A 17,125-nucleotide genomic window follows, 5' to 3' on the forward strand; every position below is an offset into this window, starting at 1 on the left:
GCGATCTTTTTTTCCCATGATGGCGAAGGCTAGGCGAAGGCATGACCCGCCCCTCTCTGCCTCTAATTGGCTGACTGCACTCGGCTGCTCTCGCCTAACCTCGCGTCACCAGGCTCTTCTCGGCGAGAAAGAGCCTGGCTCCCGCCCACAATTGATTTTGTCACCCTACTGGTTCCCGCCTAGAGCCCGCCCTAGACCGGATGGCAGCGTTTCTAGCTCGTCAACTTTCACGTTAACTTGACAATTTGACCCAAGTATCAGAATCCTCTTTCACCGTTTTGACCGGTGTGTCAGGCGGTGATGGCGGAGATGCCATATTGCATAAACGTTTTGTTTTATGTAACGCTAGCTTTGTTTTGATCAGACTCTAGTTTAGGTAACATCACCGCGTCAAGCTAACGGCAACAAAGACGTTGTTAGGCGCATTGCCATCCGGTGTTAATTCTGGGTCCGGGGTTTACGCCCCCATGACAAAAAGCGGGGTGGAAGGTGCCCAGACTAGCTCTCGCCTGCTTCCCAGGCGAGCCAGAAGTCATCTCAAACGAGCCATTATAGCCTATACTTTCATTCAATAGCTGCTTTCACACATGTTTGGAATTCAGGAGTTATCTAGAGGCTATTCGGATGGCTGTCATTATTCAGTCTTAACCACCAATATTTGATCATTTTCTCACTCACTCCTATGTCACCACACTCTCCCTGCAGGGCTTGAAATTAACTTTTTTCACCACCTGCCAATATGGCTGCTAGATTTTAAAGTTACCAGCCAATTAGAATTTCCACTATCCGAAATGTTTTTCTTGAAATAAACCAGAATATGAGTGGGTTAATTTAAGCCCATAGTTAATGAACTAATCATGTACAAAACACACACACACAGTCACATATTTTATATACTGTATATGTTGTAAGCCTAATTTTTGCCATCACAGCTGCTTTTTACATGTATGGGATAATACAGGCTAATATACAAGGTGTCCCAAGCTCTGAGTCATTATAAACTCAATTAGCTACAGAAGCTAATGTTCACATTCAGTCCTTGTATATTTCTCTCATGTGTTCATCATTCCTTTCCTTCTCTGTGTGTGTGTGATTGAGAAATGAGATGCAGGTGGTGTTCATCCTAATTGGCCTGGTCAGGTGTCAGATTGCTGCTGGCTGATTGGCTGGTGGAGAGCATTTAAGCCAGCTGATGCCATTCTGTCACCCCTTGCTCTCCTCATTCCCAACGATGATGGCTGCTGTGCTGACTGCTGTGTTCTGTCAGGTAGAAACTGTGTGTAGACCTACTTTAGTAGTTCTGCAGAACTTTATTAAGATGTGTCTTTATCTTGGTAGACCTGTGCAGTCTAAACTGTAAATAGTTACCTTCCAGATCTACACTTTTGTACACTGTAAATAACACTTACCCAAGTAGCAGAAAGTAGGGGGAGAAGCCCTTTAGTTTTTTTTAACATTTTCTGACGTTTATTTTGTAGGAGCTTATAGATAAGAGCTGTGTCTCTTATTTAATCCATCATTTTCTTTTCTTAGGTAAATTTAAGGCTGGGGATTAGTTTGATTGGTTAGTTGTGTTGGGGCCATGCTGTGCTCTGAAACTAAACCTGCTACTTGTGAACTTGTGATGGTGGTTTGGCTGATCATCCTTGGGAGTGGGAAGAGTGGGGGCACTTGTGTTGCGGTCCGGTTCCCCGAGGCCGGTTCCTAACATAATTGGGTGCTCGTCTGCTTTTCTCATTCGTCAGCACATCGTCTGTGAGTGTGTGTATATATATATTTTATATGTTTGTCTGGTGGGCAGTCTTTGTGCAGGTGGTAAATGGTGTTAGTCAAGGTGGCTTTGCATGGAGCTGAGGAAGCTCATGGTGGTAAAGCTGGTGGAGATGTTTGTTGGAGGAGGAGCCGGTCAGAGGGGACCAGTAAGACTGAGGAGGGGCGTGACAAGGCAGGGCCGTCAGTAGCACCGTTTCTCCTCTTTCTGTGTAGACTGCTACCCTACAAGAGTCTCCGTACATAGACTTGCCTGTCACTCTGACTCCCAAGCCGTCTAAATCAGCGATACAGACGTATTTACAAGTGTCACAGAAACATTTCAAAGCCACATATTGAGAAGAAGAGTTCATAGTTTCTCGACGTCAGGGTTAGAAAGCTCGACGCTGCTCATAAATGCCTCTTTTCATCTGAAGTCTGTGCTGGTGATATTTTTTACCGAGCCTTTGGCCAGAGTGGCGCTGTTGACGGCTGAGAGCTGCCTTGTAGGCTACGTTACATATTTGCGGGAATGAGAGGGATCTCACACTTGTACTGATGTCCAGCATGACTGGTGATGAGGGAAACATGAGTTTGTTTACTGCGTCGCGCCATGCACCGGGTCCGCCTGGTGCGCGGGGTTCTGGAGGGGGGTCTCAGCTAGCCTAGGTAAACCCAGCCACCACGTGACCTGCTCTCTCAGTTCCCAGTCACTATAGTGACTGAGAACAGGTCTGAGAGCAGGTCACGTGGGGGATGGGTTTACCCAGGCTAGGTCTCAGCCGGGGGTGTGGGACCCGGGCAGGGTGAGGGGCAGGGCGGGTGGTGGCAGCCTGGTGGTGGGAGTGGCTGCCCTGGGTGTCTGCCCAGCAGAGGGACACTTAGCCTGGGTGGTGGCAGTCTGGAGGTTGGGGTGGCTGGCCTGGCGGCGCTCTCCTCCTCTCCTCTCTTCTTCTCCTCTCCCCTCCTCTTCTCCTCTCCCCCTCCTCTCCTCCTCCTCCCCTCTCCTCCTCTTCTCCCCCCCCTCTCCTCTCCTCTTCCCCTCCTCTCCTCTTCTCCTCTCCTCTCCTCTCCCCTCCTCTTCTTCTCTCCTCCTCTTCTCTCCTCTCCTCTCCCCCTCCTCTTCTTCTCTCCTCTCCCCTCCTCTCCTCTTCTCTCCCCTCCTCTCCTCTCTTCTCTACCCCTCCTCCCCTCTCCTCTCCCCTCCCCTCCTCTCCCCCTCTCCTCTCCAGCAGCCTCTCTGGTTCCCCCCACCCACCCCAGTCAGCGGTCGCCTTTTATACACGGTCCCAAACAGCGCAGGACAACGCGATTGGCTGGCTCAGATTTGAACAGAGCCAGCCAATCGCGTTATCCTGTGATGACATAATGTCCTGTGCCCCATGACCGGATGGACCATATATGGACTTCCTCCCCCCAACTTCCTCCTCCCGATTGGCTCATGCTATCATAGCTGCTGACTGCACTATCTGTCAGATCCGCGTGATTTCTAGTCGCACATAGGTTACGCAACAACCACGCCCTGTGCCCGCCTACGCAGCAGTCAAGCGCCGGGATTGGCCAGGCGCCCATGCTCACGTGAGACTGACAAGGTGAAGGCCACAACAGACTCGTCCGCCTCGTATAAAGCTTAATAACAACTGATTCACTTGGACTCGTAGTATTCCCATGATGTCACATGCATTTCTGACCAATATGGCACTTTACACTACACACTGTGTAGTGTACACTACACATACACTGTGTAGTGTACACTACACATTACACTACACTACACATTGGCTGTGTGTGTACTTAGATTGTAATCACCTGTTAATTGATTACAATCAGACCAAGATGTCTGTGTGGTGATGTCACAGAATACTATCAATAAACCACTGGTCTACTTGTTGCTGTGAGTTTTGTATTGTTGTGCTAACATTCTGGTATGATAAACATGGACCTGGAACCATTCTGCCTATGTTTGAATCTGGTTTTCTATTTTGACACTTATGAGCACTCAGTGCAGACTCAGAGTAGTTAACTGTTTCTTTAATGATTAATACATGTCAGTTCGTGAATATATTAGTTAATCATTAGAGATAGTTGCTGATTAGTCGGTCAATTCCTGAATAGAGTGGTTAATGATTAGTAAATGTGAAAATAATAATATTAATAATTGAAAACAAAATATAAAAAAATATATATATACCCCCCCCCCCCCCATATCAATTGGGTTAGGGTATGGTCGTGGTTAAGAAAACCCTAATCTTAAGCACATCTATTTGACTTGCTGCATGTTCTGTGTGTTTGAGAAGGGCTGTAGTCCAGTGGTGAAAGACCATGCCTTCCAACCCAAAGGTTTGTGGTTTGAATCCCGGTACGGACACTAAAACTTTTTTCAAGTCTTTCATTGGGAAAGCCATAACAAAACTGCCTAGAGATCCATTGTAAGTTACCTAGGCTGATGGTCTAGGGGTTAAGGCGGTCACCTTAACAACCAGAAGTGCAGGTTCGATTCCTGCAGGGGATTTGAAGTTGTCTCCCCACTCCTCCCTCCCCTCCCCCCTCTGTCATCTCCTGGCCTCCTTCCTTCACCTTGTTCTCCCCTCTGCCATCTCCTGGCCCCCCTCCCTCATCCCATCCCCCCACCCCTCCCTGTCCTCTCTCTCTCTCCTGCCTTGTCCTCTCTCTTGCCTTGTCCTCTCTCTCACCCCCCACAATGGATCTCTAGGCAGTTTTGTTATGGCTTTCCCTAACAAAAATAGGGACGACTCGAAAAGGTTTTATTGTCCTTAATAAACAGATCACTATTCAAAACTTGACATGACAAGACAAAACTGAACTAAACCAAACACAGACAGTAGGCTAAGCCCCTGCAAATGGGTCCAGTTACAGTATGTAGGCAGCAGTCCTGGTGCCTTCCCCTGTCAGAAGCAGGGACATGAATCCCCCATTGAAGGATGCAGCCCCTGCTATGCAGAGACAAACATCATTAGTTTTCAATTAACCACACAATACAACAAGAGTCCCCTTCAACACAACTATTATTACATTGACTTTCCCATACGTCAAACCTAATCATTTATAATGACTCCAAGTAGTTTAACCCCTCAAAAATTGGTTTTACAGTTTTTCACAATTGTTTAAACACATTAGACACAATGTGCACAACCTGAAACTGAACATGCAAAGGCATAATTCTACTGATAAAGCATTCATATAGTGTTTGCCATTCTGCACACCAGTGTTCAATGGGTGCTTAGAAATGTCTACTCATATGATGTGTTTGTCATTTGAAAAGAAAATACCATTTAGTGAAGAGTTAACACTGTTTTGAGGGCAAAGTGTGCTTTTGCAAGAGAAGTGTAGGATTTTGCATTTTGTGTGTGAGTTTTGAGATTTGTGTTTCGGGTTTTGAGAAAGTGAGGTAGTCTATCAGGAAATGTGTTTAAGCAATTGTGAAAAACTGTAATCAATTAAACCCCCCTACTGAATCACACTTGGCATGTTCCACTGCTCCCCGTCTACAAGTGAGGTTGGACCATGGGTTGGACCCATCTGCCTCCGTTTCGCCTCCTCAGTCCAGACCAGGAAACTGAGAACTGAGAAGAGGTGAGAAAACACACAGGGGTACAAACATTTTGCACAATGTTTCCCAATAAAGTCATTAGCTAATAAAATGTCTCTGTGTTGTTATTTAACTGTTTGAAGGGATTTTACAACGTGAGAGATTGCAGGAGTACGTGGACACAGCACACGGAGTGTTTACTATCGCCCAGGCAGGAAGGCTTCCCCGCAGACAACAAATGTAAGAAATCGGCAATTAAAGTTTTTTTGGTACTGCCGAGCAAAAGGTAGGCAGGAAATCTACTGCTGCACTACCCGGGTGCCCAATTTCATGTCAACCGTGTGTACGAGTGTCAAAGTCACCAGACATGCCAATGAGAGCCAGTGGAGTGATGGAGACGTGGAGGGAAGGCGGGGCCTGTTGGTCACAGAAATCCACCTGTAACCTGGGGCGCCTACCTTGTGCTTCTCTTAAGTAAAGAGTTTGAGTGGAGTCCCACCTCGTTCTTTTTGTTCTCCCCGACAAACAACGCGGCCACGTGGGCCGGCAGAACGTTCTCCAGCAGCAGGTGGTTCAGGTTCTCCCTGGTCTCGATCTCGTCCTGATCCGTGTGGTTCTTGTTCTTCAGCAGTCGGAAGCATGACTCGTTCTAGCAGAGAGAGACGGGTGGTGAGGATGAGGGAGGTGTTTTTTCTTCTTCTTCTAAAATATATATATATATATATATATACGGTATATATTATATATAAAAGTATATATGAAGAGTTCATTTGCAAAAACAGGTATCTCCGTTTGGATTTTTTATCATTTTATTTTATATATTGATACTGTAATTAATTTATTTTTGGGAAATGTTTATTATCAATCATAACTAAAACATATTCATCTGATAATTTCCACATAAATCAACTCAATGTTTTCTATGTGCACTCCAGGGAGTATCAAACAGATGTTGTTTGTTCATTTTAAGAATGGCATTTACCTGTTTTTGCAAATGAACTCTTCATATATATACTTTTTTTTATATATATTTATATATACGGTATATATATTTAGATATAGAGGTTGGAGAGGTTTGCACTCAATTTGAGAAATTATTTTGAGAAAACTTGTTATTTCAAGGCAAAATGACAAACTCCAGCATAGCATAAGATGCAAGAAGCTACTTGTTACATAGTCAAAGCCACATCACTGGTAGCCTGGGTGAACCCAGCCCCCAGTGACCTGCTCTCAGGCTCACCCTGCTTACAGTCACAAGGTGACTGGGAACTGAGAGAGCAGGTCACGTGGGGGCTGGGTTTACCTAGGCTGCATCACTGGCAGAAAAGCAGCTCTTACTCTAGGTAAAAGAGAGGAGGGCCATGAAGGAGGGATGTAAGAAAGGTTAGGAACCAAAGGTCACACATCTGCCATCCAGGTACTTGCGAGGCACCGTTAACTCTATAGGGATGCTATCAGTCTGTCTTTATGCCTGTGAGCAATACAAAGTTATTCATGTGTGTGTGTGTGTCTCTGAGAAATAAGGGATAAAAACGGGGAGGGAAATGGGGTGAGGAGCATTCTCCTTACCTGTTGTGAGATGATGAGCATAGTGACCAGGAACAGGGTGATATATATGCAGCTCATCACCTGGGGGTGTTTAACCAGGCCAAGCTCATTCAGGACAGATGCATTGTTAATACTGTAGCAAAAAGGGGAATTCATGGTTGGACCTCAGTTTCATTTGAAATGTTTCACCTATTCATACATGGTCATTTTAGGGATGCAGGAATAATTAGGGTTAACAATTGTAACATTGTTTGTTCGTTTGTCTCTGTGTCTTTGACCCTGGTTGTCTAATGATGTTGGTATCAAGGTATTTAATATGATCATCATACTATGGTGGTCACTGTAAGTGGTTCTGATAAGATCTCACCACCTCTGAAATACTTCATGAGACTGAACTAGACGATGCATGAAATCTAAGTGACTAGAGTGAGTGACTAGTGTTCAATTATGACTCATATCCTGTAATGCATGAGCACCCCCTCCCCCCTCACAGTACAATAAGACCATGTGACAGGATACAGGGTTGACATCCAGAGTTCAGTCCCACCTGTTGCAGTTCCATTCGTGTGGATAGAGGATGCGTCCATAGGCCATGAAGAGCTCCTTCTTGCAGCCGAGGATGATGACGCAATGAGAGACAGGATGCAGCAGTAGACAGAGTACTGTGGGAGAGAGATGGGGGATGGGAGTTAGACCTGTGATAGTTAAAATATAGTTACAAGTTAGGAATAAATTGATGAAATAGTTGTAATGTATTTTCATTTTGTAAAATGCTTATAAAAATAGTTGTACTGGTTCAAACCAAACGGTACAGATATATTTAGAAACAGGAGAGATGGCATAACATTTCACTGGGACCAAAACGTAAAACAAATGCAGGTTTAAAGACTATATTTTTTCAATGTTTTTTTGTTGTTGGTCCAAGTGAAATGTTCTATGGTCTCTCCCGATTATAGCGTTAGCTGAACCGTTTGGTTCGACAAACTATTTTATAAGCATTTTACGAAATGTCTATGGGAAAAAAATGGCGGATGAAATTCTCTGGTACAGTGCTGAAGCAGGAAGTAGGCGGTCACTTTGCCTCTCTATTGTTGCCCCTCTAGTGCAGGTTGATCATTTTATTTTCCAAACAATGTGGCATCCTTTCGTTCCTAACACATTACCAAGTCCATGTCAGGAAAGATATCCAGCATGATTTCCCCCCCCATTGAGATCTGATGTGTTTTCAAAGTGTTCCTTTAATTTTTTTGAGCAGTGTACGAGCAAGATTTTCAATTGTTATTAAACAGTCTAAATGTAATAACAATGCCTCACATCTTACCTTTAATAGTAGATGAGACCTGTCTTGATGATTGCAGTCTGTGTGCGGGCCGGGCAGATGGAAGAGAAATGAAACGGTGAGAAAACACACGGGGGTACGAACGTTTTGCACAGGGTTAGGGTTACACAATGTTTCCCAATAAAGTCATTAGCTAATAAAATGTCTCTGTGTTGTTATTTAACTGTTTGAAGGTATTTTACAACATGAGAGATTGCAGGAGGATTACGTGGACACAGCACACAGAGTGTTAACTATGGCCCAGGCAGGAAGGCTTCCCCGCATGGCTGAGACGCTGCAGTGACATGGGCGACAGAGTACAGTGAAGACACACATCTCCAACCCAAACAGTGCTCCACTTAACCACCACCTCTTGTGTAGCCCCCAAGGTGTAATGTATTTACAATATTTACAAACAAATACTAATTTCATCCAGGTAATGTTACTGTTTGGCATATTACTATTATAGGGCATGGGCTTCACCATGACAGTTCCACTTTAAGTTAAACATATTTCAAGTCATTATTGCTCGTCAATACACATTTCACCAGAGATTACTAAAAAAGAATAAAAATAATTGCCTCTTTGAGGTTGGTTCAATGTTCTTCTTCGGAAAGAGTCCTGAATTCTCCGTCCTGTGTATGGAATGGAAAAGGTAACAGTCAATCTGAAGACTGATTTACAGAGGTGAATACCAAACATGACAGGCCTTGCAGGGCAGGACTTACTCGCAGAGCTGGAAGCAGATCGTACAGGGGTGGAGCCAGTAGATCCATGTCCTAGAAAGATGCTCATTTGCATTTCCATCACCTGCACAGTGCACAGACATGGCCAGACAAATGTCAATGGAAAGTATTTGACAAGTTATTAAATGTTCAAATCCTATTTAATTTAAGAGTTGTGACCAGCAGCTCAGCAGGTCATTCTGTCGGTTGGCCCCTCCCCAACAATTTCACCACACTTAGGTTAAATGAGGCAAGGTAGTCGTGTCATGTGTGCGCCTGTCAGGGGCGGACTGGGAAAATAATTCAGGCCGGGCATTAGATACCAAGCAGGCCAGGCCGATACGGGCCGACGCGCGTGCCGGCGTCCGAAGGGCGTCGGCGAAAAATTTGGGCCGTTTGAAGCCCGATTTGGGCCTTTTGAAGCCCAATTTGGGCCGTTTGAAGCCAGATTTGGGCCGTTTGAAGCCCAATTTGGGCCATTTGAAGCCAGATTTGGGCTGTTTGAAGCCCAATTTGGGTCGTTTGAAGCATGATTTGGGCCGTTTGAAGCCCAATTTGGGCCGTTTGAAGCCAGATTTGGGCCGTTTGAAGCCCAATTTGAGCCGTTTGAAGCCCAATTTGGGCCGAGTCCAATTTTACAATGAGATGCACCCACTTTAACCCTGAATAAAGTAATAAAACCACTAGTAAACCAGTAGGCAGCGCCTGGCCTGCTGTTCAGTGAGTGGCCTGACTGCGGGCACCAAAAAAAAATATATATATATATTTTTTTGCAGGCCAGGCCAGGCCAGGCCACCGGGCATTTGCCCGACGTGCCCGATTATGCAGTCCGCGCCTGGCGCCTGTGTTTGTGTTCATGTCAATTGACGGAAAAAGGGGGCAATGGGGGCCATATTTAATAATTGCAGGGTGGCAGAGTAGAGTGGATCCTGCATCTGCCACCATGAATGTTACAAAAGTGTGTGTGTGAGAGAGAAAGCTTGAATTCATGTACATACACATACAGATCCTTTAAATTTTTTTTGAATATCATGGAAATACCATGGATGACCGTGGGCTTCAGCGGATTGTCAAGCAGACGATTAAAAAATTTGGCGCTGATTCAGAGGGAGTGGACTGAAGCTGAAGTCAGTCATAACTGAGAAGTAACTGCTGATTTTCTTCACGCTATTCTAATTTCTTGAAATACTGTTCTGGGGGTTTTCTGGAGCTGTAGGCCAAAATGATGAAAAATGACACAAATAAAGGCTAGAGATATTTCACTTTGTGTGTAATGAATCTATAATCTATGAAAGTTTCACTTTTTGAAAGGAATTATGGAAAAAACTACCTTTTCCATGATATGCTAATTTTTTTGGAAAGGATCTGTACATTGTAGCAGCTACTTCGCATTTGTGCTTGTTACTTGAATATGTCGGATTAAATGCAACACTGGCACTAATTGTTCCAATCACGTCTCGTTCCACATATCTGATGTGAAATCATTGCAAGTTCAACGCCATAACTTCATGTCCAATCAGAACTGTTCAATGTAGCCGAATGCCATGGTAATTTTGTTGGAATTACTGCACCCACTAATTTAGGGGTGCCAAATGAACACAGTACTATAATCAAATTCAAATGAACACAGTACTATAATCAAATTCAAATGAAGTACTGACCACAGACTGTAGAAAGAGATGTAATGCAGGATAGCCAAGCGAATGTGTTTGGATGGAAGTTTGACGCTAGGCCAATCAGAGGCAGAGAGGGGCGGGTTATGCCTTCGCAAAGCCTTCGCCATCATCCGAAAAAAATATCGCCTCCGGGACAACAACGCTTCCTACCCAGCGTGTGCACGTCTTTCCGACAGGGGTGGTTGTTATGGCAACTATCAACAACAACAACAACTACTACTACTAACTACTACAAGGCATAAGACCGAAATAGGCTACCTTGTTAATGTGTCTGTCGGAGACACGGCCTAACGTTAACATTTAATATGAGCCGAATATCAGCCTGCGCTCAGCTATGTATACAGGAAGTAAACCGGATATTCAGGTGGGTTGTGACGGTTGTTATTGTTGTCAAGTTAAAACTGTCTATATCCGTGATAATACCATACATACCATACCGAGTCTTCTGTTGATCAATTACAGTTGCAAACTATACCAATGAAAGGGGAAAACATCGGTAAGGTAGACGGTACCTCGCTCAAGAATATTTACACACACTGGCCTCCATCTTCGCAAACGTTTCTTCTACTGCTTCCTCTTCCTCCTCTTCTTCATCTTGTTTAGTTTTACGGCGGTTGGCATCCAGCTCATTGGTGCATTACCGCCATCTTCTGGTCCGGAGTGTGGAACAAACAATCGACTTACAATCTTACACGACAAGACAAGAGCCTTCCAGTTTCCCAATATTATGAAGTGTACAATTAGCTGGACAGTTGACTAGTCAACCTATATTATGATTTGTTTCATGTTAAATTGGTGAAAATTAGCATGTATTTTTTTTTATTGTTTCATGTTAAGTCAGTGACACTTAGCCTTCATTTTATTTTAACATCTTTATTTGGATATGGCAACATACTTACTCCAATATGTTTTCTGTTGAATTCACTGACAGAAGCCAAAATGGAACCCAAAACAGCTCAAGACCCAAGACAGCCAATCGCAGCTTCCTGAAACCTGACATCATCCATAGCAAGGGGGTCAACCCCGCCCTTTCTCTTAGCTTAAGAGTTCTCCCAATTCCTTAGTAAATGTTGGTCTCAGCAGCTTTGTGAGTAGGTTTTAAAAGGAAACTCCTAGCTAGGAACTTTTAATGCAATTTAGGAGTCGTCCTAGTGGTAAGATCAAATGTTTTGTGAATACGGGCCCAGATATTAAAAGATGTTTGGTTGACTGACTGTGTCGATGGAACACCAGATTATGATGAAAATCAAACTCTTTTCAAAGAGCATTATTCAAATTCAAGCCTATTCATAACCTTGAAAACATGAGTTAAAATCAAGCATTTTCCAAACTTTCAAGACTTTGTACGAACCCTGTACATAAACAGAAGAGCACAACAAAGCACAAAAACATCCACATAGATAAATACATAAACACTCAAACCCCCCCTCCACCATAGATAGCAATTAACACAGTTCCCACACATGTTGTTCATGGATCAAATTTCAAAATTTTTCCATGACTTTTCAAGGATTTATAATAGAATTTCCATGTAATGTGAGGCGGTGACTCTGAATCAATACCAGAAATGATTACCTAGGACAAATAGGACACAGCTGCTCTTTATATGGGTTTTAGTGTCACTGCATCATGGAAGCTATTGAACTAAAACAGGAATTTTCCATAAAAATATTAATAGAAAATACAAGCAGCACTAAAATCAACAAATATTAGAGCTACTATGTTATGTCAACAGCTACAGAAAATAAATTTGCCATTATGTTACATTACGTGGAAGGTTATCCACAGGTTTATTGTAACAATTTCATTACACACAACTAAATGTCATGACTTTTCCTAAACTTTCAAGGATTTTACCCACCTGTGTGGAATAACATGTGTGTCTTCAAGTTTGCTTTATTACCAAAACCTTTCCCACTGAGCATTTAGGGCACTTTCACACCTAAAAGTCCAGACCAAACAAGCTAGGTGTGAAGGCGCCCTAATTGTTTATCTCCTGTGTGGATTATCATGTGTTGCTTCAAGTTTCCTTTTTGACCAAAACTTTTACCACAGACTGAGCAATTAAATTGTTTTTCCCCCGTGTGGACTATCATATGTCTCTCCAAGTGTCCTTTTTCACCAAAACCTTTACCACAGACTGAGCAATTAAATGATTTATCTCCTGTGTGGACTAACATGTGTCTCTTCAATTTTGCTTTAAGACCGAAACCTTTATCACAGAATGAGCATTTAAATTGATAATCTCCTGTGTGGACTACCATGTGTGTCTTCAAGCTTGCTTTAAGACCAAAACCTTTACCACAGGCTGAGCAATTAAATGATTTATCTCCTGTGTGGACTAACATGTGTTTCTTCAAGTATCCTTTCTGACCAAAACTTTTACCACAGACTGAGCAATTAAATTGTTTATCTCCTGTGTGAACTATCATGTGTGTCTTCAAGCTTGCTTTAAGACCAAAACCTTTACCACAGACTGAGCAATTAAATGATTTATCTCCTGTGTGGACTAACATGTGCCTCTTCAATTTTGCTTTAAGACCAAAACCTTTACCACAGAGTGAGCAATTAAATTGATAATCTCCTGTGTGGACTACCATGTGTCTCGTCAAGTCTGATTTACGACCAAAACCTTTACCACAGACTGAGCAATTAAACGCTTTATCTTCTGTGTGGATTATCATGTGTTTCTTCAAGTATCCTTTTTGACCAAATATTTTACCACAGACTGAGCAATTAAATTGTTTATCTCCTGTGTGGACTATCATGTGTTCCTTCAAGACCCATTTACGACCAAAACCTTTACCACAGACTGAGCAATTAAATTGTTTTTCCCCCGTGTGGACTATCATGTGTCCCTTCAAGGTTGCTTTTTGACCAAAACCTTTACCACAGACTGAGCAATTAAATTGTTTATCTCCTGTGTGGATTATCATGTGTCTCTTCAAGCTTCCTTTACAATCAAAACCTTTACCACAGACTGAGCAATTCAATTGTTTATCTCCTGTGTGGACTATCACGTGTGTCTTCAAGTGTGCTTCATTACCAAATATTTTACCACAAACTGAGCAGCTAAAGTGTTTCTTCCCAAAAACCTCACTGTTTTTCTGTGAGTATAAAGTTGACTGAGGTTCACTAGTTTGCATCCTTTCATCATCACTGTCTTCAGTCTCAGAAGAGTCTGAAGTCTTGTCATCACTAGTTGGTTGTGGATTACTAGCTGGATATAAGTGTATACGATATAAGTTCCTGGCTGGTTCTGATACTCCACAGTCTTCTCCATCAGCTTCTGTTTTCATCTGTTCAGTTGAGCAGCTGGCTAGAGGCTCTGCCTCTCTGTTCTCCTCAGTTTGGCTTTGATGAAGCTGTGAGGACTGAGGTTTCTCTTCCTCATCTTCACTCTTCAAAGTGACAACAATGAATGGGAACTTGATATCAGCCTCCTCCAGCCCTTGAAGCTGCTCTCCCTCCTGACTGACCCAGAGTTCCTCCTGTTCCTCTTTAATATGTGGGGGCTCTAGATCCTCCTGAAGCTGCTCTCTCTCCTGACTGACCCAGAGTTCCTCCTGTTCCTCTTTAATGTCTGGGGGCTCTGGATCCTCCTGAAGCTGCTCTCCCTCCTGACTGATCCAGAGTTCCTCCTGTTCCTCTTTAATGTGTAGGGGCTCTGGATCCTCCTGAAGCTGCTCTCTCTCCTGACTGATCCAGAGTTCCTCCTGTTCCTCTTTAATATGTGGGAGCTCTGGATCCTCCTGAAGCTGCTCTCCCTCCTGACTGATCCAGAGTTCCTCCTGTTCCTCTTTAATGTCTGGGGGCTCTGGGTCCTCCTGGTGCAGACTGGGGCTCCACTCCTGCAGCTCAGGGGGAACTTCTTCTTTAATTACTAACAGCTGCTGGAAGTCTGGAGGTACGGTTACTCTGTGTAACCGCACTACAGGATTTAAACCCGTGTCCAACAGCTTTCGTTGTTGCTCGATCGTTTTTGAACCTGAAGATTCTAACCTGATATCAGACTGCATTGTTAAGTCGTTACACTCCATTTCCTTCTTCAGAAGCAGTCAATTCAGTGGAGTGAGATCTGAAGGAGATCTGAAGGTCTGGACTCAGGCAAAGCTGCTTCCTCCTCGTATGCTGCTATCTTCTTTCAAACAGCCCAAATATCTCAACAGCACAGTCGCTAGCATATTAGTTCACCAACGCTGTCAGGTTTTGGACATCAGACATTTCCATGGCATACAGTGACACGGGAACTGTATCATGGAACGGTTTACTGACAAAAGCCTTAGCTCAATTAGCTTCACAGCTAACGAAACCGTTCATCTGAGTCCATACGATGAGCTTCTTCCTCTCTCTGTCCTAAACGGAGCCTCGGCTCCAGTTTATATATCCGTGATAATATCATCCATACATACCGAGTCTTCTGTTGATCAATTACAGTAGCAAACTATACCAATGAAAGGGGAAAACATCGGTAAGGTAGACGGTACCTCGCTCAACAATATTTACACACACTGTCCTCCATCTTCGCAAACGTTTCTTCTTCTGCTTCCTCTTCCTCTTCTTCTTCTTGTTTAGTTTTACGGCGGTTGGCATCCAGCTCATTGGTGCATTACCGCCATCTTCTGGTCCGGAGTGTGGAACAAACAATCGACTTGCAATCTTACAAGACAAGAGCCTTGCAGTTTCCCAATATTATGAAGAGTGTACAATTAGCTGGACAGTTGACTAGTCAACCTATATTATGATTTCTTTCATGTTAAATTGGTGAAAATTAGCATATATTTTTTAATTGTTTCATGTTAAATCAGTGACACTTAGCCTTCATTTTATTTTAACATCTTTATTTGGATATGGCAACATACTTACTCCAATATTTTTTCTGTTGAATTCACTGACAGAAGCCAAAACAGCTCAAGACCCAAGACAGCCAATCACAGCTTCCTGAAACCTGACATCATCCATAGCAAGGGGGTCAACCCCGCCTCTTTCTCTTAGCTTAAGAGTTCTCCCAATTCCTTAGTAAATGTTGGTCTCAGCAGCTTTGTGAGTAGATTTTAAAAGGAAACTCCTAGCTAGGAACTTTTAATGCAATTTAGGAGTCGTCCTAGTGGTAAGATCAAATGTTTTGTGAATACAGGCCCAGATATTAAAAGATGTTTGGTTGACTGACTGTCGATGGAACACCAGATTATGATGAAAATCAAACTCTTTTCAAAGAGCATTATTCAAATTCAAGCCTATTCATAACCTTGAAAACATGAGTTAAAATCAAGCATTTTCCAAACTTTCAAGACTTCGTACGAACCCTGTACATAAACAGAAGAGCACAACAAAGCACCACAACATCCACATAGATACATACATAAACACTCAAATCCCCCCTCCACCACAGATAGCAATTAACAGAGTTCCCACACATGTTGTTCATGGATACAATTTCAAAACTTTTCCATGACTTTTCAAGGATTTATAATAGAATTTCCATGTAATGTGAGGCGGTGACTCTGAATCAATACCAGAAATGATTACCTAGGACAAATAGGACACATATGCTCTTTATATGGGTTTTTAGTGCTTTAGTGTCACTGCATCATGGAAGCTATTGAACTAAAACAGGAATTTTCCATACAAATATTAATATAAAATACAAGCAGCACTAAAATCAACACATATTAGAGCTACTATGTTATGTCAACAGCTACAGAAAATACATTTGCCATTATGTTACATTACGTGGAAGGTTATCCACAGGTTTATTGTAACAATTTCATTACACACAACTACATTTCATGACTTTTCCTAAACTTTTAGCCACCTTTGCTTTATTACCAAAACCTTTCCCACTGAGCATTTAGGGCACTTTCACACCTAAAAGTCCAGACCAAACAAGCTAGGTGTGAAGGCGCCCTAATTGTTTATCTCCTGTGTGGATCATCATGTGTTGCTTCAAGTTTCCTTTACGACCAAAACCTTTACCACAGACTGAGCAATTAAATTGTTTATCCCCCGTGTGGACTATCATGTGTCTTTTCAAGTGTCCTTTTTCACCAAAACCTTTACCACAGACTAAGCAATTAAATTGTTTATCTCCTGTGTGGACTATCATGTGTGTCTTCAAGTGTCCTTTTTCACCAAAACCTTTACCACAGACTGAGCAATTAAAGGATTTATCTCCTGTGTGGACTAACATGTGTCTCTTCAATTTTGCTCTAAGAGCAAAACCTTTACCACAGACTGAGCAATTAAATTGATAATCTCCTGTGTGGACTACCATGTGTGTCTTCAAGCTTGCTTTAAGACAAAAACCTTTACCACAGTCTGAACAATTAAATTGTTTATCTCCTGTGTGGACTATCATGTGTTCCTTCAAGACAGATTCACGACCAAAACCTTTACCACAGACTGAGCAATTAAATGGTTTATCTCCTGTGTGGATTACCATGTGTCTCTTCAAGTTTGCTTTATGACCAAAACCTTTACCACAGACTGAGCAATTAAATTGTTTATCACCTGTGTGGACTATCATGTGTCTCTTCAATTTTGCTTTAAGACCACAACC

The 17,125-nt window shown here is 42.9% G+C and overlaps 1 protein-coding gene across 1 annotated transcript; it reads right to left on the reverse strand.

Annotated features, from left to right (window-relative positions):
* Nucleotides 1-4,729: 4,729 nt before the first annotated feature.
* Nucleotides 4,730-8,941, reverse strand: LOC310795295 (adenylate cyclase type 4-like; the record flags this gene model as incomplete). The annotated part of the gene is made up of 5 exons (XM_083657348.1): nucleotides 4,730-5,333; nucleotides 5,799-5,948; nucleotides 6,869-6,980; nucleotides 7,395-7,509; nucleotides 8,866-8,941. 5 exons carry the CDS (start codon nucleotides 8,939-8,941, stop codon nucleotides 5,256-5,258), a joined length of 531 nt encoding a protein of 176 aa, XP_083513474.1. The 3' UTR covers nucleotides 4,730-5,255.
* Between the last annotated feature and the right edge of the window lie 8,184 nt (nucleotides 8,942-17,125).

Source organism: Poromitra crassiceps, assembly GCF_964638095.1.
Source record: "Poromitra crassiceps genome assembly, chromosome: 21".
NCBI lineage: Eukaryota > Metazoa > Chordata > Actinopteri > Beryciformes > Melamphaidae > Poromitra > Poromitra crassiceps.